The sequence below is a fragment of the Hypanus sabinus genome, chromosome 2, assembly GCF_030144855.1.
Source record: "Hypanus sabinus isolate sHypSab1 chromosome 2, sHypSab1.hap1, whole genome shotgun sequence".
Classification (NCBI taxonomy): Eukaryota; Metazoa; Chordata; class Chondrichthyes; order Myliobatiformes; family Dasyatidae; genus Hypanus; species Hypanus sabinus.
Genome location: NC_082707.1, coordinates 120,335,783 through 120,359,139, shown reverse-complemented (window position 1 = coordinate 120,359,139; position 23,357 = coordinate 120,335,783). Strand labels below are relative to the sequence as shown.

At 44.6% G+C, this 23,357-nt stretch overlaps 1 protein-coding gene across 1 annotated transcript in view; it reads left to right on the top strand.

Moving 5' to 3' along the window:
- The first annotated feature begins 745 nt into the window (after positions 1–745).
- Positions 746–23,357, top strand: part of mapkbp1 (mitogen-activated protein kinase binding protein 1) — a 267,966-nt gene continuing 245,354 nt past the window's right edge. Inside the window, exons 1-2 of the mRNA XM_059953648.1 lie at positions 746–1,083; positions 15,636–15,727. Of these exons, the coding sequence (XP_059809631.1) occupies positions 967–1,083; positions 15,636–15,727 (209 nt within the window). The 5' untranslated portion in view covers positions 746–966. The remainder of the gene's footprint in view (positions 1,084–15,635; positions 15,728–23,357) is intronic.

Here is a 23,357-nt window from a genome sequence, read left to right as displayed (position 1 = left end):
ATGACAATAAAAGTGACTTGACTTGAGAAGAGATCCCAATGATCCACAAACCTGCAGAACTTGTGAGTGTCTCTGGTGACACACCAACTCTGGTCAAACTCCTAATGAAGTATTGCTGCCCTGCTGGTGCCTTCTTTGTAATTGCATCAATATGCTGGGCCCAGGATAAATCCTCAGAGATGCCGACACCCAGGAACCTGAAACTGTTCACCCTTCCCACTCCTGATCCCTCAGTGAGGACTGGTGTGTGTTTCCTTGTCTGCCCCTTCCTGAAGTCCACGATCAATTCCTTAGTTTTACTGACATTGAGTGCAAGGTTGCTATTGCGACACCATTCAACCAGCTGATCTGTCTCACTCCTGTAGGTCTCCTCATCACCTTTGGCTAACAATAGCTTGGCACATATATGATTGCCCCTGTAACACTATAGGTGTACATGCAATGGCCGTGTATGTGATGTGTTAAGGTGATATGCATGATAAAGGGACAGCTGTCCCTGGTGTCGCCATACCTGACCGCACAGTTCACTGTATTGCTGATGTATACGCCCTGTACAGCTGATTCTGTGCGCCTGTATTTACTTGGTGGTCGTTTGGGTTTGTTGGTGATGTGAGGGGTTATATTTGGGTCGATTCATTGTGTACAGAGCGAGTCAGTGTACCGTGTGCCTGTGCATCTGACGGTGACTTTGTGCAATGTTTTACCCCGTCGGAAGGGGCGATATTTCCGTGGGATCGGCGCCGGGATCTGATCGGGCCGGGCCGGTCTCTGTCCGGTCGGGGGATAGGTAGTGTGCATGTCAAAGATCCCGGCCGGGTTAGCCTGCGTGCTGGGTGGGAGATGCGAGGGAGCGGGGCGATGTCGACCAGCTCCACGGACGCCCGGCTGGAGTGAGCGGGGATCGGCAGCCGGTTCGGGAGGAAGGAAGGAGGCTCGGCATCTGGAGAGGCGACTGGCTGAGAAACTATGGCCGATGTAGGAACTGCCACCATCACCACCAGGATTAAAAAACTGCTGCGTTCCCCTTCGCTCAAACTGCGGAGGAGCAAACACCACGGCACAGGGAAGAATATCACGGACAAGGTGAGTGTCTCCTGCTTCTGCCGAGCCAATGCAACATGTAAGAGGCGGCCGTGCAATGCATTGCTACGATTGCATTAAATGCAACCCGATATTAAACGACAGCAGCGCACGAAAATGCATAGGAGCCCCGGGTATCATCCGGGCAAGAGGCAAATGTCCGGGTGGAGGTTGTGTAGGCAGCGGGAGAGTTTCAAATGCATGAATTACCGAGCGGCTAATTGCGTTAAGTGACCGGATAAAAGATGTTTGCATGTAACTGAGGGCTGACAGGTAACGTGGTGCGGCGCGGCACCCAGCCCTTATATAGCGAGCGATCGCCCGGCAGAGAGAGCACATTTTGTTTTATTGCTGAGCGTGCATTCATGTGAGCGAAGCGGACTTTTGGCGGAGGTGTGCGTCGGTATCTCGGGGTTGTCTCCCATTGGTTCTGGTCTTCGGGTAGTCAGCCTGGCACTGAGGTCGCGATTGGAGTTATGGCCTTATATCCCCCTCTGGCGTGGTTCCCTTAGCCTGTCCTGTGACTGAAATACTGTTCATGACCCAGCTTGGGGTCTTTTGCCTGTGACCTGATTCGCCATTCATTCTCTCTGTATTGGTGGTGTCACACCTGACTCTGCCTGTACCAAGATGTCATAGCTGACTCCCTGTATCAGAAGTGTAAATGCCACTCTGCTTGTAACCAGCACGGTAATATCCTTCTTGTCCCGGCCGCTCAGCCTGGATGTGGAGTTTCTCACTCACTCCGCCTGTATCCAGAGAGCCCACTCTGTACATGTATTGAAAGTGAAGCTTCACTCTTCACCAGTCTGGTCTCTCTGCCTACTGCGGATGAAACAGTTTGGCCCACTCCGCCTGTATTCGGAGTGAAATATCACCGTTAATGGCCCCTCTCCCTGCATCTGTAATTCATAGTTCATCACCCATTCGGCCTGTATCCGAACGGAAATATCACTGATCACAGGTTTCTCTGCCTGTATCTGGAGTGTCACAGTTCATCACCCAGTCTGCCTGTATCCGAACTGAAATATCACTGATCACAGGTTTCTCTGCCTGTATCTGGAGTGTCACAGTTCATCACCCAGTCTGCCTGTATCCGAACTGAATTATCACTGATCACAGGTTTCTCTGCCTGTATCTGGAGTGTCACAGTTCATCACCCAGTCTGCCTGTATCCGAACTGAAATATCACTGATCACAGGTTTCTCTGCCTGTATCTGGAGTGTCACAGTTCATCACCCAGTCTGCCTGTATCCGAACTGAAATATCACTGATCACAGGTTTCTCTGGCTGTATCTGGAGTGTCACAGTTCATCACCCAGTCTGCCTGTATCCGAACTGAAATATCACTGATCACAGGTTTCTCTGGCTGTATCTGGAGTGTCACAGTTCATCACCCAGTCTGCCTGTATCCAAACGGAAATATCACTGGTTTCTCTGCCTGTATCTGGAGTGTCACAGTTCATCACCCAGTCTGCCTGTATCCGAACTGAAATATCACTGATCACAGGCCTCTCTGCCTGTATCTGGAGTGTCACAGTTCATCACCTTGTCTGCCTGTATCCGAATCTACAGGAATGTCAGCATTTGTGAGATTCTGCCCGGGTGTGTGACATTGGTATTCATAGAGTGCTTTGCCTGTGCCAGAGTGACCATTTTGGATTTGACCCCATTGGTAATCTGGAAAGGATTTGGATACAGCTGTAGATCAGGTCTACGAGTTTCACATGCACTGCAGATTTCCCTGGGGGCCATCTTACACAATGAGGATGGAACGTGGCTGTGAGTGTGCAGGACTGTGGAGTGACGACTGTTAGTCCCTCTGTCTCGCATCTCAGGCATCCGGTGCTTGTGAGACCTGCGAGGATGGGATGGTGCATCCAGCTGAGGTGAAACTGGAGGAGGGTGAGTTGGCAACTTGACCAGTGGAAAGGCACAGGCAAAGGCCTTATGGCCTGATTAATGAGATAATTCTGGTGATAGGCATCAGAGTAGTGTGGTGGTTAGTACAGTGCCTTACAGTACTGGTTCAATTCCCACCGCTGCCCCTAAGGAGTTTGTACGTTCTCCCCGTGACCCCGTGGGTTTCCTCACACAGTCTGAACGTGCTCCGGTGAGTAGGTTAATCGGTCAGTGTAAATTGTCCCGTGATTAGGCTGGGTTAAACCGGGGTGTCCCGAAGGACAGGAAGGGACTGTTCCACGCTGTGTGTTAATTGAATAAAAATAGTGGAAAGAGTTGCACCCAAGTCCTTATGATGGAGTAAGCATGCAAATGGAAGCTAACCTCACAGCCTAGTCATGTGTCAATGCTTTCAATACTCTGCGGAACTGTGTTTAGGGTGCAGGTACTGTGAGTGGGGTCAGGAATGCAAAGTCAATGTCTCGGACATCCTATGTGGGTAACTAGAGAATCCAATAGTAGATGACCAGTCAGAAATAATAAAGGGCTTGAAGGAAGTGCTTGGGCAGGGCAGGGTGTGGTCGAGGTTCTTTAGTCTGCATCACACAGTATGTAGTGAAGGGAGCAGCACAGAGTTGGGGAGCATTACAGCACAGAAACAGGCCCTTCTGCCCTTCTAGGCTGTGCCAAACCACTATTCTACCTAGTCCCATTGACCTGCACCTAACTATGGCCCTCCCTACTCCTGCTATCCACGTACTTATCCGAATTTTCTGAAAATCAAACCTGCATCCCCTGCTTCTGCTAATTCACTCTCGCCACCCTCTGAGTGAAGAAGATGCCCCTCAGGTTCCCCTTAAGAATTTCACCTTTCACCCTTAACCCATGACCTCCAGTGCCAACCTCGGAGACACTGTGACAATGGAATTCACAGCTCAGCGAGCAACAGTGGAGAGGGTCTGAAAGATGACATTGCCAATTCTCCAGACAGCCTGGGTAGCAGGTTCTCCCAGTCCAATTGATCCTGGAGGTACGTTATAGGGCAGGCTGCATTTCTCCTCTTGAAATCCTAGTTTTCAGTTTCGGTAGAAAAATAGAGCAAAAGGAGAGTAACAACAAGGTGCTCATTTCAGGCTGTGCTCGGGCAAGTCACTGCAGGAGGCAATTACACTGAACCACCCACCCCATAGTAGATGTCCGATCGGTATAGATTTGGAGTTTAATCTCTTGATTTGAGGTCAAAATTTGTCCAAATCCCGTTTAACGGCATGTTTCATATTTGACCTTGGAAGATCTTCCAGTGGAATTAAAATCACGTCCCTCCCGGCCCTTTGAGGAGGTCTATGCCAGTGTTATAGTCTCTAATGTTTATGTCCCTTGAACCAAAACAGATTACCTAATCAATCAGCTCGCTTCTGTTTGTGAGGCTTCGCTGCAGTTGGGGTTGCTTATATGTTTGTTTGAAATAACAGGGATCACTGAACTTAAACGTAAATGATATTATTTGAAATGTTCCTCTGATATGAAGATGGTGAAGGAATTATGTAGTTTTCTCTCTGTGCTCTGTATTATTGTTCTAACAAGTAACGTTGCAGTTAAGTTACAGGGAATTTGTCTGGACTGTTTGGTGGTGGACATGTCTCCTCACCATCTTTGGGGTTATTTATTCATGAGGTCAGGGATCTGATATCACCTGGTGTGGATATCAGGAATCAAGAGTGTTAGACACAAAGACGGAACGTCTGCAGATATTCACTCACGTCATTTGTTTATGCAGCACCTTTCACAACCTCAGCTTGTCCTGTCCCCTGAACCAGGGGCCACTCTCTCAGAATAAGGGATCAAGCATTCAAATTTAACATGAGTGGAAACTCCTTTACTCAAATAGTGGTAAATCTTTGGAATTCTGTACATTTTTTATCGCCACTCTGGCATCATTTAGACTTCCTGAAGCTGGGCAGTAAGTGACGGGCTGGAATATCCCGTGACTCTGTTTTACATTACAAAGTGCACATTTCTGAAACAAGCCTATCAGTTTGACCCCTGAGATATCTGTTCCAAAACTTTTGGTCCTATTCCCTAACTCCTAACTGTACGTCTAACTCGCAACACAAAATTTTAGTCCTTAAAATGAACCTTTAATCCACAAAACATAGCCTTTGACCTTTTACCCGTGGCTCCTCAGTAAAACCCTAACACCCAATTTCACACTAAAGTACCCCAGATATAATCTTCAGCATAACTGCTCCTACTTCTTTTGAGAATTGAGCATTTATGTTGAACCTTCCACCCTATACTCATTCTGGGCTGGATAATCACAAACTGGACACTGTTAGCCTGGTCCCAATCAGAATGACTGTGGCCAGTGAAACTATGACTCATGGGAGAGGAGAGTAACAAACTTAACGGGAGAAGGGTTCAATTACCCTATTGCCCATAAATCTAACCCCCCCGCCCAATCTCCTTTTGATGGTTAATGGATTGACTAATTGTAGACTCTAGCAATCCTTTGATGTAAATCCATCCCCTTCACTATGTTACTGTCTCAAGTTGATCTGGGTCAGTTGCAAGCATGTCATCCTGGTTGGCCCCACTAATCGTTAAACACAACGACGTACCTGTGGATCTCTCACCCTGGCTCAGTCACTTTCCAAAGGATTCTCCTGATCTGGGATTCCAGTACTGTGTTTGGTTGGCGCACTCCACATTCCATAAGCCCCACAGAACCTGCTGAGATCTGCTTACATTGTCAGTCACCAGTTATAATGGGACCATCCTTGACATTGGTATAGGAAGCTGCAGACCCAAGCTGTGCCTCCTCATCACTATCAGGCAGATCCCCATTTGTTCTGAACATCTTCTTGTTCAGTAGATTATCATCACAACTTGATTCATACCCAAGTAATTTCCCCATGTAGGATTTCAGTCCGGAATCTGCAACCTGCAGGCTTGCACAGTCGTCTTCATAATCACTAATCCCACATTTCCTGGTCTGAATTGTTTGTGCTTGTGAAATTGGGGGATTTTGCTGCCAAGAGTCATTACATTGATTTTGTGGGAATCAGTTGTTCCCCTTTTTTGAAAAGTTATCAGTTGTTGAAGACTCATCCTGGAAGCCAAAACAATGCTAAAACATTTTTGCAATGTTCCCCCCACTGTAGCAGTAGTTCCCCACGGTAGGTTGAATTGCGGTTTTTTCTTTGAGGAAATCGTTGAAGCTTTAGGTGTGGTAGAGGGAAATGCCTCAACACGCTTCTTCACAAGTCTGAACTGGTTGTGAGAGGTCGTGCTCCCCCTGGGCACTTCAACCCAACCACTGTCTTAACGAGAGCTGTGGAAATAATAGCTGAAGGTGGATTCTTGCCATGGGACTGGCGATTAGGTGGTTGTAAACGTCATCAGCCTGGGACCATGATCAGACCTGGTGTCAGAGCAATGAAATACAGAGTAGGTGCAGGGTCTGATGGGAACGGGAGCCATGCTGAAGCTGATATGAAGACTAAATCACTTTCACTTGGAGCCATTCTTCTGACAACCAGTGCCACAGACTGACTTTGGGCATATTTTTTCCCATTCATTTATTGCTTTACTTGCAATTTTATTTTATTTTTTTTGTTTCGAGATCCAGCACACTAACAGGCTGTTCTGGCCCAATGAGCCTACACTGTCCGATTACACGCATGTAACCAATCAACCGACTAACCTGTGCATCTTCGGACTGTGAGAGGAAACCGCGGAGAGAATAGGCAGAGCCCTTACGGAGTAGAACCTGGGTCGCTGGCGCTGTAATAGCACTGCACTGCTATGCTGCCATGCTACTGCAAAGTTTCTCATGCAAAGGGTGGCACATATATTTCCAAGGATCATCACCTTGTCGTGTTGGAGAGGCTCGTGAGCTCCTGAGATCCCGAAAGTGATGCTGTTCGGCAATTATCTCCTGGTAGGGTCACCCTTGGCACTAAGGTCAAGGGTGAGGTTCCAGACAAAGAGCGAGCCAACAATGACCTCAGCGGTGGAGTTGGTGGAAGATGGTGACACGTGATAATGGCGGTGAACGTGGCGGAAGGCTGCTTCTTGCACTCCGTGTCACTGGACCCTGACCCCGACCTGCCAAGTGGCTGCCCGTGCATCGGCCTCCCCACATTAAACAAAGTCACGCACAAGCGTTTTCCAGACAACCCCTTAGGACAGGCAGTGCATATTAAAAGTCCTAGTTATGCGGCCACTAGCGCCAGGCAGACAATCACTGAAGTGTGTTGAGAATGGCTGGGGTGACCCGTCTTGTAAAGACACTGTCCTGAAGAAGGCAATGGCAAACCACTTTGGTGGAAAGTTTTGCCAAGTACAGTCTTGGTTGTGGATAAGACCATGATTGCCTGCATCATACGACGGGGCAGATAATGAGGATGATCGTGTTTGTGAGTTGCTGGGATTCCTGTGGCCTTGAGTGCACCTGTACCAAACCTTCAAACATGGGTGTAAGCAAATCCACAGGTTGAGTTCTTGAAGTACTCAAAGATGTAAATGTATGGATAAATTAAATATGAACTTTTCGTGGATGTCTGCGAAGTGTAAGTATTTCAGGTTGTACACTGGATACACATTTCAGAAGATGTTGACTTTGTGGATGACCTCACATAACTATCACACACATGCCAGCACACGCGAGAGAAAGCTGAGTGCTATTTAGTGGACAGGTTGGACTCAGAGTCAGCCAGAGAAAGAATGAGACCCTGATCCTCAATGTAGGGTCTCTCCTCTTCCCATCAAGGCATATGGTATCAACTTACCCAGCACTGGCAGATTCACCTACCTGGGCAACATCATTCGGCGGGTTGGTGGGACCAAGGATGACGTCCGGTGCAGATTCAGCAAAGCTAGAAATATCCTCAGGTCAATGAGCGACATATAGAGATGAACCAAGTAGTGTATCGACATCACGGTGAAACTGTACCGGAGCTGTGCTCTGTCCACACTCTTCTACAGGTCAGAACGCTGGCGCGGGACAGAGAACAACCTTGCCAGGCTGTCGTCATTCCACACCATGAATCTCCAGAAGGCCCTTCAGTGTCATCAAGAGGACATGGCCACAGGCATCATGAGGAAACATTGGAGATGGATTGGGCATGTGATGAGAAGAGAGGCCAGCTCCATCATCAAGGCAGCAATTAATTGGACCGGACCCCTGAAGGGCAGAGGAGACCAAGGACAACTTGGCACCGTACCGTAGAGGCAGGAATGAGCCACACCTGGGGCACAATAGAGAAGATGGCCAAGGACAGACAGAGGGAGAAGATCTTCATTGGTGCCCTAAACACCAGTGGCGTAACAGGCATTTGATGACGATGGTGACTGTATACATTCTCGGATATGAAATTGAACCATTTGATTTGAACATCTTTGCAGTGGGGGTGGCACGCTGTCTGCAGTTAGTGCTGCTCCCTCACAGCTCTAGTCCTGACCATGTGCTGTCCATGTGGAGTTTGCACGTTCTCCTTGGCTCAATGTGGGTTCTCTGGCTTCCCCCCACACCCCAGAGGTATATCAGTGTGTTTAACTGGCCACTGTAAATTGCACGGCAGTGTGGGTAAATAGTGAAAGACTTGTGAAGCTCATGGCACATGTCAGAAAGGGCCAAGGAGGTAAGCAGCGGGGAAATGGGGATTGCTCTGATGGCATGCACTTGATGGGCAACTGGCCCCCTGTTGTCTGTTAGCAAGTAATGAATTGCCGAAAGGAGGAAGCAAGATTAGTGTATTAGTAAGAGAGCAGCACCTATTACTGGGAAAAGGGTTTGAGGAACCCTTGTGGGAAGTCACTATTTCTTGGAAACGGCTGTGACCCGTTGGACAGCTGAATCTTCTTTCTCCAGTCTTGTACATCGCCAGCTCTCGCAGCAGCCAAGATGAGAGTTGTCAGTAAGTGGGGTTTGGAACAGTCGGTTTGCACGGATTGTCTGTTCCTGCCCTCTCTGAGTAATACCTGAAGGTGTTCTACCAACTCCAATAACGTCACCAACCAGATTTTGTTGCAAAACAGCCAGTAATGAATGTCACACTTTATATCTACTGCTCAGTTTTACGGCAGGGCAAAGAGAGGACGTCTTGCCCCTTCCATAAGCTTGACCTCATCTGGAACACTGCCATTGTGTCCTAAACCTTGTCCCAGTGCCTTGCTCCTCACTGTGAATTGTCTCTCCGTCCAGTACTTCCTTGTTCCTCCCATCATATCTACCATTTTCTCCAAACACTTGCTGGGCTGTACTGCTGTTACTTTCCCCGGGCCCAGTGCCAGGTGTTGTCTAACGAAAACTCCAGTGCAGGACCTTGGGATATTTCACTGCGCCACTAGCACGACACCAAATACTTCTGACGCTAATCATCTGAAAAGAGAAGAGAGATTGCTGGGAGTACTCAGCAGGTCAGGCAGCATTTGTGGAGAGTGAATATTGTGGCTCACAATATTGAACCAGTTTTGATGAGAAGTCGTCAACCTGCAGTTTTAACTCTGTTTGTCTTTCGAAAGAATTTGCCTGGTCTACTGAGTGTTTCCAGCATTCACTGGAACTATGTAAAGGAGAGTTATTGTTATGAACTATCAATCAACATCAGAGATACAGATTGGCGGCGTATTTGGGGAAAGATCAAGCCATTAGAATCCTGTATGCAGAGGTGGAGATGGTTGAGAGCGTCAATTCCTAGGTTTAACTATCATCAACTTGTCCTGGTCCAACCATATTGACCCTACAGCCAAGAAAGCATACTGTTGCCTGTACATCCTCAGGAAATTCAGCAGATGACCTACCAGTTTTTAAAGAAACACTTTAGAAAGCATGCTCTCCTGATGCGTCACACCCTGGTACGGCATCTTCCTCTGCCCAAGAATGGGAAGAAATTGCAGAGAGTTGTGGACACAGCCCAGTCCATCGCAAATACCAGCCTCCTCTCCATCGGCTGTTTCTACACTTCCTCTGGGAGCAGCCAGAGTAACCAGGAGCCTTCCGAGCCCAGTCATTCTCTTTCCTCTCCTCTCCAGTAGATGTCAAAGCTGGAGACCACAAACTGCTAGACTCAAGCAAAGCTTCTGTCCCACTGTTATCAGGCTTTTGAACGGCCCTGATGACAAATGGTTCAACCTGCTTGTCTGCTCTGTCATGTACCTGCTCTGCACTTTGTGACTGCAAAGCTATATTCTGCATACGGTTTTCCTTTTTAACACCTTGGTGTAATTATGTGTGACATGAGCTGCTCAGATGGGACACAAAACAAGCACTTTCCACTGTGGGTGCATGCAACAATAATAAACCAACATCAATGCCTGGGCGGAGGGCGCGGTGGCCCCGGGGGCTGTGGAGGACAGCAGCGAGCTGGCGACTGGAGTACGCGAGGTCAGCAAGACAGGTGCCTTCACTGAACGCTGCCCTGTGCTGGTGAATGTCGCAGAGTCACAGAGCAGCAGCAAAGAACCAGGCCCTCTGCCCATCCAGTTCCTGCCGAACAAGATTCCCATCTTAATGAGTCTCATTTGGCTGCTGACTCATATCCCTCAAACTTTTCCTATGCATTTATCTGTCCAAGAGTCTCTTAAATGTTGTTAATGTACCTCCCTCAGCCAATTCCTGTTACAGCTTGTCCCATAAACGGACCACCCTCTGCGTGGAAGGAGTTGCCCCTGTTAAATCTCCTTTCCTTCTCACCTTAAACCTGTGCCCTCTCTGGTTCTTGATTCTCCAACCCTGAGGAAAAAGATACTGTACGTTCTTTCTTGATTCGTAAAAGCATCAAAGATTACGGGGAGAAGGTAGGGGAACGGGACTGAGAGGGGATAGCAATTAGCAATGATGGAATAGCAGAGCAGACTCAAGGGGCCAAATGGCCCAATTATGCTCCTATGTCTCTGTAGAAGCCTCCATTTTCCCAAAGCATGCGTCGACCCACACTCGTGACAGATGCTGAGCGGCTCACTATTCTCTCAGGTTGAATCTGCTCAACCTTGTCTGGGGTACTGCATTCAGCACTCCTCCTCCATGGGAACAGTTGCTGTGAAGGGCTGGGTTGCAGAGCAGCAACTAGGCCTCGGATGGCAGATTCTCAGCCCCTGTTCCTTAACGCTGGAGAGCACTTTAATCAAAAGATCTGTAATTGTTTTCTAGGTGAGTCTGAGTTGTGAAAAACAATTCAAATAGGATTCAATAATTTAAAAAAATATATTACATTTAAACTGCTGGAAATTAATTTTAAAGGAGAAGATGAAATAAACAAACGAAGCATTTACCTGGAGGTGGGTTTCTCATAGAGAACCCCCCTATTGCAGTGAGAGGGTTGTGTTAATGCCTGTAGACCCTGGTGAAGTGTTCCAGAGGCTGCTTAGGAAGTTAGTTGCCCTGGTAACAGACTTTCCCCTACACTTGTTTCTAGACAGAGTCCTGGTTAAATGACTGTACCATTCGGCCCCATATGTACACTTTTGGTGTGGGTGATGCTTGACATGCCATGTCCACATTCTTAACACCAATTTCATTGCTACGAATTTTCCACTTTACCTAATTTGCAAATATTAAAAAATCAGAATCAGATTTATTATCACGGACTTATATGACATGGAGTTTGTCATTTTCTGACAGCAGTACAGTGGAAATACATAAAGCATCTGTTAATTGCAAAAATAAATATATAATGCAAAAAAAAAGATTAACGAGGGAATGTTCACACACACACACACTTTCAGCCTGCAGGGCTGAAAATTCTTGGCTGCCTCCTGTTGTTTTTATATCGGGATTAAGTGTTTTTCCCCTCAGGACAGGTACGGTAAATCACCCTTTGCAACTCCCAAAGAACAGTCGCTGGTTACATGTGATTTAGCTGAGGGGGTGTGCTGGGGAGAGTGATGAAATCTGTGGGAGGATCGTATGTGAACAGATGCCTTGAGTTGAACGGAGTCATCAGGCACAAACCTGCAGTCTCGTTAGGCTGAGCAGTCTGCACCACTGATCCTGTGTGTTTCTTGTCCTCTACCTCAACTTTAAGCTGTGTATATCACTGAGTTCCCATCCTGGCTGGCTGGCTGTTGCTCTAGTCTCCATGTTCCTGCTGCAGTCTCTATTCTTATCTCTCTCTAATTCAGATACGTCCCTCTCTGTCCTGAACATGCACGTGCGTGTACACACACACACACACACACACACACACAGAGTCTCTTTTGCCATCACTCATACACTCCCTTTCATTTCTCTTTCTGCTCTCTCTCTATAATGTTTGAACCAATATCAGGCGGTGTGTCTCTCTCCATCCTTCCCACCCTGCGCATGATTTGCTGTGTGGTTTCCACATGAATGTTCTCTTATGTTCTCCTGTCAATATTTGATTGCCCCTGGCCCTGAACCTCCCCGTCTGCAATGGCATCCTCGAACCCTATCTGTTGACCAATGATGACATCTTGGTGGATGAACAGAAATTCCTGCCTCCTTAGTTTGGTTAGTGTCTGGTGAATTGTTCATGTATATAAACGAGGGGAAGGGTCATGCCATGACCTCCAAATTGCTGGTGTCAGAGGCCAGTGAAGCAATAATGCCTCTGGAAGATTTTTTTTAATTTTGGGAAGAAGTTCATACAATGTTGAGGAGGAGTCTAGAACAGAGGAGGTATCTCTGTCAGTATTGAATGTATTGTGCCATAGACAGCTGATAGATAAGGGCTGTTCTTGTCCAGGCATGGGTGTCAGGCAATGCATCTTACACAGGAGGTATGGAAAAGTGGAAATATTTCATAGACCCTCTAAGTAGAAGGAAATACAAAGAACAGAATGGAACATGTGAAAATTGTGTAAGGGATAACAAAAGTTGTATTTTTTATATAAAATGAGAAGAAAAGGAACATTGAGGAAAGTGCTTCATTGTTGATAATGGTGATAAAAACAAAGGCCAAAGGAGACGTGTTAAACAGCAGCATTTCATGAATAATTAACATTTTAAAAAGCACTTATTAATATTTCTGGCTCAAAGTAATTATGACTGAAGCATTGCTATAATTAGTGTATATTAAATATAGGAAAGAAAAAAATGCATGAAAATGAGAATTCTCCAGGATCAGCTAGTTTTCATCCCGGGATTTTTAAGGAAGTGCGGAGAATACTGCAGAAACTCCAATATTCCAAAGTTCTCTTGATCTGCAATGAACATTTGGAAAATTGGACTTGTCACTTGATTACTTAAGAGCGGTGGGGAAACCAGTAAACCTGGTTAGCCCAACGTCTCATGGAGAATTGGTGATGACACCTTCCTTGTGAACTCAGCTTAGAGGACCTCAGTGTTCTGAGCAGCAACTGTATGAGGGGGGGCTGACGCAGGGCTTTGGCCTGGAATGTCCACTGTTCCTTTTCCTCCAGAGGTGTAGGTCGGCCCGCTAAGTTCCGCCAGCAGTTTGTTTTTCCAGTATCTGCAGCTTTGTGTCTCTTTCAAAATCGTCATCCTCAGAAATGTCCCTTGCACGAGGCATCACTGTGTGTTTGTTTTTCATCTCTTGTTCTACCTTATCCTGGCTTTCCAGTCTTCTCGATCTTTGCAACCTTTTCCAATTTCTGAGCGCTCTGAATTGGAAGAGAAAGAAGGAACTTCAGAAGATGATCTTCAAGTGTGCTGTGCCCACCTGGGTGAGCTGCATAAAGACATGTCAGAGAGATTCAGTATCTTCACTCGATCCAAATTCCAGATTGGGCATTACAGTAAATCCATTCCTGAACACTTGTAATGAGGAATGAACCGAAAGGATGGAGGACCAACTGATCTCTCCACAAGATGACTTTAAACTGCTGATTTCATTCCTCTGTCTGTAGGCAAACCAGGACTGGGGCAAAGAGTCAGCACAAACAGAGTTTGTGGCAAATTGGATGTTCCCCCATTTCAGGATTATGGTTAGGTAGCAGATTATTTAATTGCATTATGACCTCAGGAAGTCAGGGAGATACAGTATGTGGACCGTTGAGCCCTTGGAGAGTGTTTCGGTGTTGCTGTTTTAATACCAACCAGGGAGCGCAGGCTGTGTCTGTCTTGGTGCCAAGCTTTTGGCACCAACATGCATTTGCCTGGTGGGCCAGTTATCAGTCATTGTAAATGAGAGCACTGTTCTCAACTAATACTGTGTTGTTGTCATGGTTACTATTGAATGAGATGCAATGGTTTTGACCAAAGTCTTTCATTGACTAATTTTGTGAAAGAGAATTTGCTGCCCTTGTGACATGCCTTCTGAGCAGCTTGTTGCAAGTATTGATTTGGAGGCGGAGCAGAAAGGGGGTTTGGTGCCACAGCCGTGAGCCCCCCTCCCCCACTTCGCAGTCTAGGGACCCGGGTTTGCTCCTGATCTCAGTTGCTCTCTGTTCTCTCTATGGCTGCACCTGTTGCCTCTCATTCCAAAGATCAGTCAGGAGCTTCATTGGCCACCAAAGATGGTCTGTTAGTGCAGGTTAATGGCAAAGTGGGTCAGTTAATGAAGGAGAGAGGGGGATTGAGACATGAAGGGGTGTGGGACACTTCTTCCAGGAATTAGCATGGATCCAATGGGTTTGATAGACTCCCCTGTTTATTGTAAGATGGAAGAACAATTTACTGAAGCATTCATGGGATCTTCTGGAGGATGTTCTTAACACCTTATGACATTGCTTCAAGAGCATCACTCAACTTGACTTGCCCAGTCATTGAAATATCCCCACAATCTGTGGACTCACTTTCAAGGACTCTTCGTTATGTTCTCAATATTTCTTCTTTATTTATTTGTTGTTATTATTATTATATCTTTCTTTCTGTATCTGCACAGTTTGTTGACTTTTGCACACTGATTGAATGCCCAAGTTGGTGCAGTCTTTCATTGATCCTAAAACAGTTACTATTCTATTCTGGGTTTTTGAGTATGCCCACAAGAAAATGAATCTTGAGGTTGTAAATGGTGACATATAAGTACTTTGATGATCAATTTACTTTGAACTTTGAAGTTGGATATGTCACCTATTGTGGTGTCTGAACCACCTCTCAAGTGAATGCTATGCTGTTGTTGCAAAGTGCTGGTCTTAACAATAACGTGATTAAGTGCTGCTTTCAACAGAATAAGAGATCCCAAGGCATTTGACTTAATCATGTAGAAATTTAACCCAGATTATTCAAGGAGACTGAACCAAGGAGCGGTGATAAATGAGAGGCAGGTAAGGGTAGGGGTGGGATTTTTGGAATTTGGATACTAGGTAGCCTAAAGCACTACCACGATAACCGGGGGAAGAAGATCACCGGGTGCACAAGAGACCGGTAGTAGAGGTTACAAAGTTAGTTAGAGATGAGATTGTTCTGGGATTTGTACACAAGGAGAAGAAATTTGAAGGCAGTTAGGTATTGAGTTGTTAACAAGGACAAGAGTATGTAACTTGGTTCAAGTTTTGGCTGAAATAGATTTACAAACAAAAATGGTAGAAAGTGGTGATAATGCCTTGTCAAATTTGACTGCATCACAGATTATGATTGCTGTAGTTGATCTCCAGACCAAAGCAGAAGATGAACTGTTTGGTGTAACTCCCCTAACCTAATGCAGCTGACATATAATCACTGTAAGCACATGATCATAGCCAGTCTCCTTCTTGTCATAATCTGCAACTGGTGCTTTTTTGCTTCACAGGTGACTTTGGAGAAGGTTCTGGGTATCACAGTCTCTGGAAGCAGTGGGCTTGCATGTGACTCGAAGACGGGGTTGGTGGCCTACCCATCAGGGTGAGTGTTTGTATGGTGATTTCTGTAAACTGTGTTCGTCCATCCTGGCATCACAAGATCAAAGTCACTTTATTGTTATATGCACAAGTGCAATGAAAAACTTAACTTTCAGCTGCATCACCGTCACATCAATAAGCACCATTCACAAGAGAAACGAATGTATGAGGGATGATTGATAAGTTTGTGGCCTAAGGTAGAAGGAGATGAGTTATTAACTTCAAACGTTCTGCATAATCACTCAGAGTTGAACTGCATGTGCATGCAATGAGTGCTGTATAACTCATCTCCTTCTACCTTAGGCCACAAACTTATCAATCACCCTGCTGTGGACACTTTCTGGAGGTTCAAGATCCGTATGCTCCACGACTGCTGGACTAAGTGTGTAAATGTAGGAAAAATAAATGTGCTGGGTTTTCTAAAATTGACTCCTTCTACCTTAGGCCATGAACTTATCAATCACCCCTTATACATTAAACGCAATCTTTACAAGAAAGAACACAATTAGAACAAAAATAATCTAAGTGTAAAGTGACCAAAGTGGTCATAATTTGGCTACACTCCAACGCAGTAGCTTCCAAATATGTATGGGCATTGTTGGCTCCCAGACCACACCCTCAATGCCCCCCTTTCCCTTTCTGGCTATAACATAAAAGCTATAAAGAATTTTCATTTATGATGCACAGTGAATAAAACTAGGAACTGCAAATTCAAAGTAGTAATATAATTGCAAAAATTATTCAAATCTATTTAAAGCAAAAAAAAACAAAAAAACAAAAATTACAGTAAAGACAATTTTCATCAAAAATTTTAGAGCATATGTTAATAGTGCAACTATTCACGACTTCATTGCTTTTTCACCTTTCAGTGAGGTGGCTGGGCTGGGTGCAGTGCTATCAGCTTCTCCAGCATCAGGCTGAATGTCGCTGAAAAGGAGTCTCAGATCCCCATGTTCAGAGATTTGCAGTCTGTTTCGTTGCTTTGAAAGAATTTGGGCGACTGTGCTGAAATCATGCTCCACTAAATATGATGTTGGAAAGCAATAAAGAACATTTTGACCATTTTCCACAGTGCAGGATAGCATTGAGAAAATTCTTTTTGCAACCAAAAAGTCTTGTTATAATTTTTTGAACCTTGGCTTCAGCTCAAAGTCAATTTGTAGTGAGATCAGTTCCTCCTCCATTCCTGATTACAAGTGTTTAGGAATATATTTATTATCCAATCTGGTATCTGGATTGATAGAAGATCCTGAACTCTCTCTGACATGTTTTTATGCAGCACACTCAGGTGGGTACAGTGTACTTGAAGATCATCATCAGGTTTTCTTCCAACTCAGTGAGGCCCAGAAACTGGAAGAGGTCGTGGTAGCTATTGTTACACTTAAATAGGATTAACATGGACAGAAATGTTGAGACAACTGATTTGTCTTTGCTAAGTCCTTGCAATTGAGGAATGGTTTCATTAAACTGTGTGAAACTGACAAATAAGCAATCTAATGCCTAATATTCTTGAGTTGTTTACTGAATGAAATGAGTCTTCAAAGAGTTTTATCACAGTTGCACAAAAGTGCATAAAAGACTCTTAGGCAGTGTACTTCTGAGAGCCATTTGAGTTCTGTGTGCAACAGCAAACGTTCAAATGGTTCATCATTCTCAATACAAAGCTCTTGAAATAGTCAAGAATAGAGACTTGATTTTATATACTGCTGTGATTATAGTATTTAATCATTTGTGCAGCCGATTACTTAGGCTTTCTGCAACAAGTTGTTGTCTGTGAATTATACAGTGAATGGTAAATTTGTTAGATAACAGCATTTTTCAAGAACTAATAATCCCACGTTGTGTCCTGTCATTGATAGTGTCCCACCTGTTGGTGAACACAATGTCCTCCTCTTTGAAAAACAACTCAACAACCTGAAATATTGACCCCCCTCCTTTGTATCTGTTTCTATTTCCCTTGTAAATAACAATTCTTGAACCATGTTTTCATCTTTCATGAAGCAAACGTAACCAAGCAGGAAAGCCTGGCAAAGTTAACTAATCCAAATAAAGGGTGAATTCTTTTGTCCTAAGTACTTCCACATTCTCAGACATTTCATCTTTCAACAGAGTTGTTGCTGAGTGGAATTACTTTAATTATTTGGTCTGATGACTTGTGTAAAACCGTACTCAGAAACTCCCTTACTGCTGGCAGAATCAGTCCTTCTCCAATTGTATCGGGCTTTCCAGATTTAGCAATGAGCAATGAAATGTATGAAGCACACAAACCATCACTGTTTTGTTGTGAAGTGCTGGCAAAAGGGTTTTGAAGTGTTTTCCATTTCTGAAAGTTTTCATGAAACAACTGAAAATAAACCAGGTTCTTATTTGTTTTATTAGAGTATGATCTCAACAAATGTTTAAGAAGCCTGGATGATCTCATTGTCTCACTTGTAAATACTTCTTCACACAACAGACACATTAGCTGCTGTTGGTTGCTTGATACTGGTATAAGCCTATATTTCAGACATTCCACTCTATACTGTGTACAAACAAGAGAAAATCTTCAGATGCTGGATATTGTCTACACTTCCTTTTCAACTGCTTCTGCCATTTTCATAATGGATTAACTATTATGATCAATCGCCTGTTGTTTAAGTCCAACCTCAAGTTCTGTGATCATTAAAGGGGAAAGTTACAAAGTAAATGGCAGGATACTTGGTAGTGTGGAGGAGCAGAGGGATCTGGGGGTACATGTCCACAGATCCCTGAAAGTTGCCTCACAGGTAGATAGGGGAGTTAAGAAAGCTTATGGAGTGTTAGCTTTCATAAGTCGAGGGATAGAGTTATGAGTCGCGAGGTAATGATGCAGCTCTATAAAACTCTGGTAGGTCACACTTGGAGTACTGTGTCCATTTCTGGTTGCCTCAGTATAGGAAGGATGTGGAAGCATTGGATAGGGTACAGAGGAGATTTATCAGGATGCTGCCTGGTTTAGAGAGTATGCATTAGGATCAGAGATTAAAGGAGCTAGGGCTTTACTCTTTGGAGAGGAGGAGGATGAGCGGAGACATGACAGAGGTATACAGTCAGCCCTCCTTATCCGCGGATTCTGCATGCACAGATTCGACCAACTGCGGATTGGGAAAACCCGGAAGTTCTCTCTCCAGCACTTGTTGTTTGAGCATGTACAGACCATTTTTTTCTTGTAATTATTCCCTAAACAATACAGTATACCAACTATTTACATAGCATTTGCATTGTATTAGGTATTATAAGTAATCTAGAGACGATTTAAAAGTACAGCAGTTGGAGCAGGTACATCCGGTATTATTTAGCGTCAGTTAGTCAAACGTTTGTCTTAGTATATAGTATATATTTTACCTTTCTGTGCATACAAAACACTTAAGAAACGTATGTATTTCAATAATCAAACCACTGCGTTGCTTAGTAATAATTGTAGCTTTCATCGGGGCAGGGCCTTTCACATTATCTGTTAAAATTGTTCTGATCATTGACCGACTTAGTCTAGCTCTTTTCCAGTGACTGATGGCGTTTCACCTCTTTCTGATCGCTTTATTACTTCCACTTTGTTTTCAATCGCGATCGTGATTATTTTCATGAACAGAAACGCTGCAGATTCAGAGCTGCGCCGGGTCCTAAAGACCACCGCACTGAGACAGGATAAATAAGGTCAGGGGCTCCCCTGGGTCCTAAAGACCACCGCACTGAGACAGGATAAATAAGGTCAGGGGCTCCCCTGGGTCCTAAAGACCACCGCACTGAGACAGGGTAAATAAGGTCAGGGGCTCCCCTGGGTCCTAAAGACCACCGCACTGAGACAGGGTAAATAAGGTCAGGGGTTCCGCTGGGTCCTAAAGACCACTGCACTGAGACAGGGTAAATAAGGTCAGGGGTTCCGCTGGGTCCTAAAGACCACCGCACTGAGACAGGGTAAATAAGGTCAGGGGTTCCGCTGGGTCCTAAAGACCACCGCACTGAGACAGGGTAAATAAGGTCAGGGGTTCCGCTGGGTCCTAAAGACCACCGCACTGATACAGGGTAAATAAGGTCAGGGGTTCCGCTGGGTCCTAAAGACCACCGCACTGAGACAGGGTAAATAAGGTCAGGGGTTCCGCTGGGTCCTAAGATCCACTTCATTGAGCCAGTTTAAATAAGGGACTTGAGCATCCGCGTTTTTTGGTATCCGTGGGGGGGGGGGGAGAGTCCCGGAACCAATCCCCCATGGATAAGGAGGGCTTACTACAAGATATTAAGAGGAATAGATAGAGTGGCCAGCCAGTGCCCCTTCCCCAGAGCACCACTGCTCAATACAAGAGGACAAGGTTTTAAGGTAAGGGGGATATTAGAGGAAGATTTTTACTCAGTGGTTGGTGTGTGGAATGCATTGCCTGAGTCAGTGGTGGAGGCAGATACACTAGTGAAATTTAAGAGACTACTAGACAGGTATATGGAGGAATTTAAGGTGGGGGGGTTTTATGGGAGGCAGGGTTTAAGGGTTGGCGCAACATTGTGGGCCGAAGGGCCTGTACTGTGCTGTACTGTTCTATGTTCGATGATGTCATCCTAGCTTAGGCAAAGCTTTGCTAACTGCCTGAAAGTACATAAAGTGAGGCAGCGATATCTCGGTTGGGTCGCGGGCTGAAGAAATGTGGTTAAGGCCGTTTATAAGGGAAGATTCTGAACTTTACCCCATTGAATGCCGTATCCTAATTCACAGGAATGGTGTCACTGGGAATTGGACTAGCTAATACGGTACTTCAGTAGTGAATGGCAATAATGCTGGGGCCAGCCCAGAAATAACATGATTTCTTCAGCCTAGATCTCACGTCATTTGCCAAGTTCAACAACTATAATGTGCTTTGAACAAAGTCTAAGATAAACATGTGTTAGCAAGAGATGAGGTGATCATGTGATTGTTCTGATCAATTGTGAGGCTCTAAGAATCAAATGCTTATAATTGCTAAGTAATTCATTCCTTAAACCTGTAATCCCTCAGCTGCCCCCCTTAGTATCGAGTGCCCCTCTCCCATCATCCCCTTTAGAAACTCCCACCACCCCTGGGGGGAGTGATTTTGCCCACTTTGGAAACCACTGCTATAGAGTTTAGTGTTGTGTGAGTCGGTTCAAGAACCCATGACTGAAGGGAAGTAGCCATTCTGGAACCTGTTGGTGTGGGACTTCAGTCTTCCGTACCTCCTGATGGTAACTGTGAGAAGATATCATGGGTTGGATCTATGGTATTTGTTGCATCTTTCAATCAATAATGAATTGTGCTTGTCAACAGTTTGTATCACTGGAGTTTTTATGTATGGCTCTGTGTGTGTGTGTGTGTGTGTGTGTGTGTGTGTGTGTGTGTGTGTGTGTGTGTGTGTGTGTACATTTGTAAAGTTAAGTACATGAAGGAAAGAATAACATTCTCATTGCACCCTGTGCATCCACTTTATAGTGAATAAAGTATTATTTGCAATTGAGGACACCAAAAACGTAATGACGAGATTATCTGGTTTTGTAATGATCTCTGAAAGGTAGACGTTGGCCAGGGTATTGCAGGTAATCCTACTGCTCTAAAATCCTATTAACTCGAGAAGCAGGAGTGTCCAAAATGGCGTCTTCGAGCCAACTCTGTAATTCATTATTACCACTGATGTTTGACCTGAAGTTCTCGCGGACTCTGATTCTGTGAAATCAAAACAATGATCTATCTCACCCTTAAATATACTCGATATCTAAGTGTGCTGCCCTTGAAGAGGATTTACACCATTCTGTGTGAAAAGAAAATTGTACTCATGTCGATTTGCAAATGACACGTCTTCAGAGACCACCCTCCAGTTGGAGAAAGCAGCTTAGTGGTATTGACTCTGTCAAATCCTGTGTCTCAATCAGATCACCTCTTATTCTTCGACATTCTAATATGAAAAGGCCGTTACTTCTTCATTGGATAACCTGCTCATTGCTGGAATCATACCTGTGAGTCAACACTGGCCTAGTATATGCTTCTTTACAATCCGTGTGCTCTTCTTTAAGGACTGAGCAAAATTAAACTTCACAATACTCTAAATCAGAGGGGAATTAATGTCTTGCTTTCTGGCATTTTACGCCATCTGCCTAACTGCTTGCGTTACCTAGAAGTTCATGTACAAGGACGCCCAGACCCAGTTGACCAAAGAAACACTAATTGGGTTCTGCTGGTTTAAATGGTATTTTGTTTTGCTGATTTAACCTCTCAAGTGTCTAATGTCACAGTACATGTGGCAGAGTGGTGTGGCAGGTAAGGCAACTGTCTCACAGCTCCAGCTCTTCTGACCTCTGCCTCTCCTGTTTCTATGGGGGTTTACCCCTGATGCTGATCCTACATCTCAATGACTGGCTGTGGGGGAGGGAGGTTAAATGGCAACGTGTAGGTGTGCCTAGTAACCCCAATGGATTCCAGCATTTTGCCAACTGCTGAAACTGCTGCCAAACATTCTGTACTGGTTTTCCTCGATTTACAAGGTTCAGATTTGCGTTCTGACACCATTGTGTCTTTAGGGTTTGCAAATTCAATTTCCGAACTTATTTTCTGCTATAATGAATAATGTGCCCCTCTCTTCCCTCAGCAATGCATAGGAACAAAATTCATGAATCTCATTTTGATCAGATATTTTATTTTAGCAAGACTTCAGTGAACAAGATACTTGCAAGAAATACTTTGCCTTCACAAATCAAAGATTGGCTTCTATTGTCTTCTTCTCTCCCTGCTTCCCTAAATATTGGCATTTTAGTTGCTACCTTGCATCTGGCTGTGACTGACAGAGAATTTTGGAAGAACTCCTTTTTATGTGCATTGTTTCTGTAGGTAGCCTGAGACGCGGGCAGCAGTTTTAGGAGGATTTTTGTCTGGTTTTAATCCCTTTAATGTCTCCTCTACTTCCCTTTCAATACTGCAGCATGAAACACAGAAGTAGACCCTTCTGCCCATCAAGTCATCTGATCATTAACTACCTTTGTATAACCAGCATTTACCACCACTTAGTCTGTAGTTTTCTGTGATCTGCTGATTCAGGTACTCACTTAAAATATTTTGTTAATGTCATGAACATCTCCACAGTCAGACAGTGCATTCCAGATTACACCTCGGATCTTCTTATATGGGGCAAAGTTCCCTATTAAAAGTCCTATCTATGCCCCTCAAAATTAATCTGTTCTTCTTTATTTCCAGGAATTACAATTCCACATAAGCTATAGAAAATATTAACTTTTTAAAAAGTTAAAAATGGTCACATGTATTTAATGTTAAAATAATAATAATAAAGTAATCTTTTGTGTGTGTTTTATATATATATAGGTTGATTAGGCATTCTTGTTTGCCTAAATAAGTGATTTTACAGGTTATATGTAAAGTATGTTAAATGCATATGTCATCACGCTACCATGTAATACGTGTATGCCTCGCTTAAAGTAAACATGAAGTTAGACTGGTATTTCGGACTCCCATGTCTTGCTTTGAATTAGTTTTGAAGTTATGAAACACAACACCAGGCAATGTCAAACATTATCATTTTCTCGACATAGCCTGAACAGCTCAGTGATAAGAAAACCAGTTAGTAAAGTTCTCTTAACCTGCTATCAGGATTACATGGGATTTCCCGTCT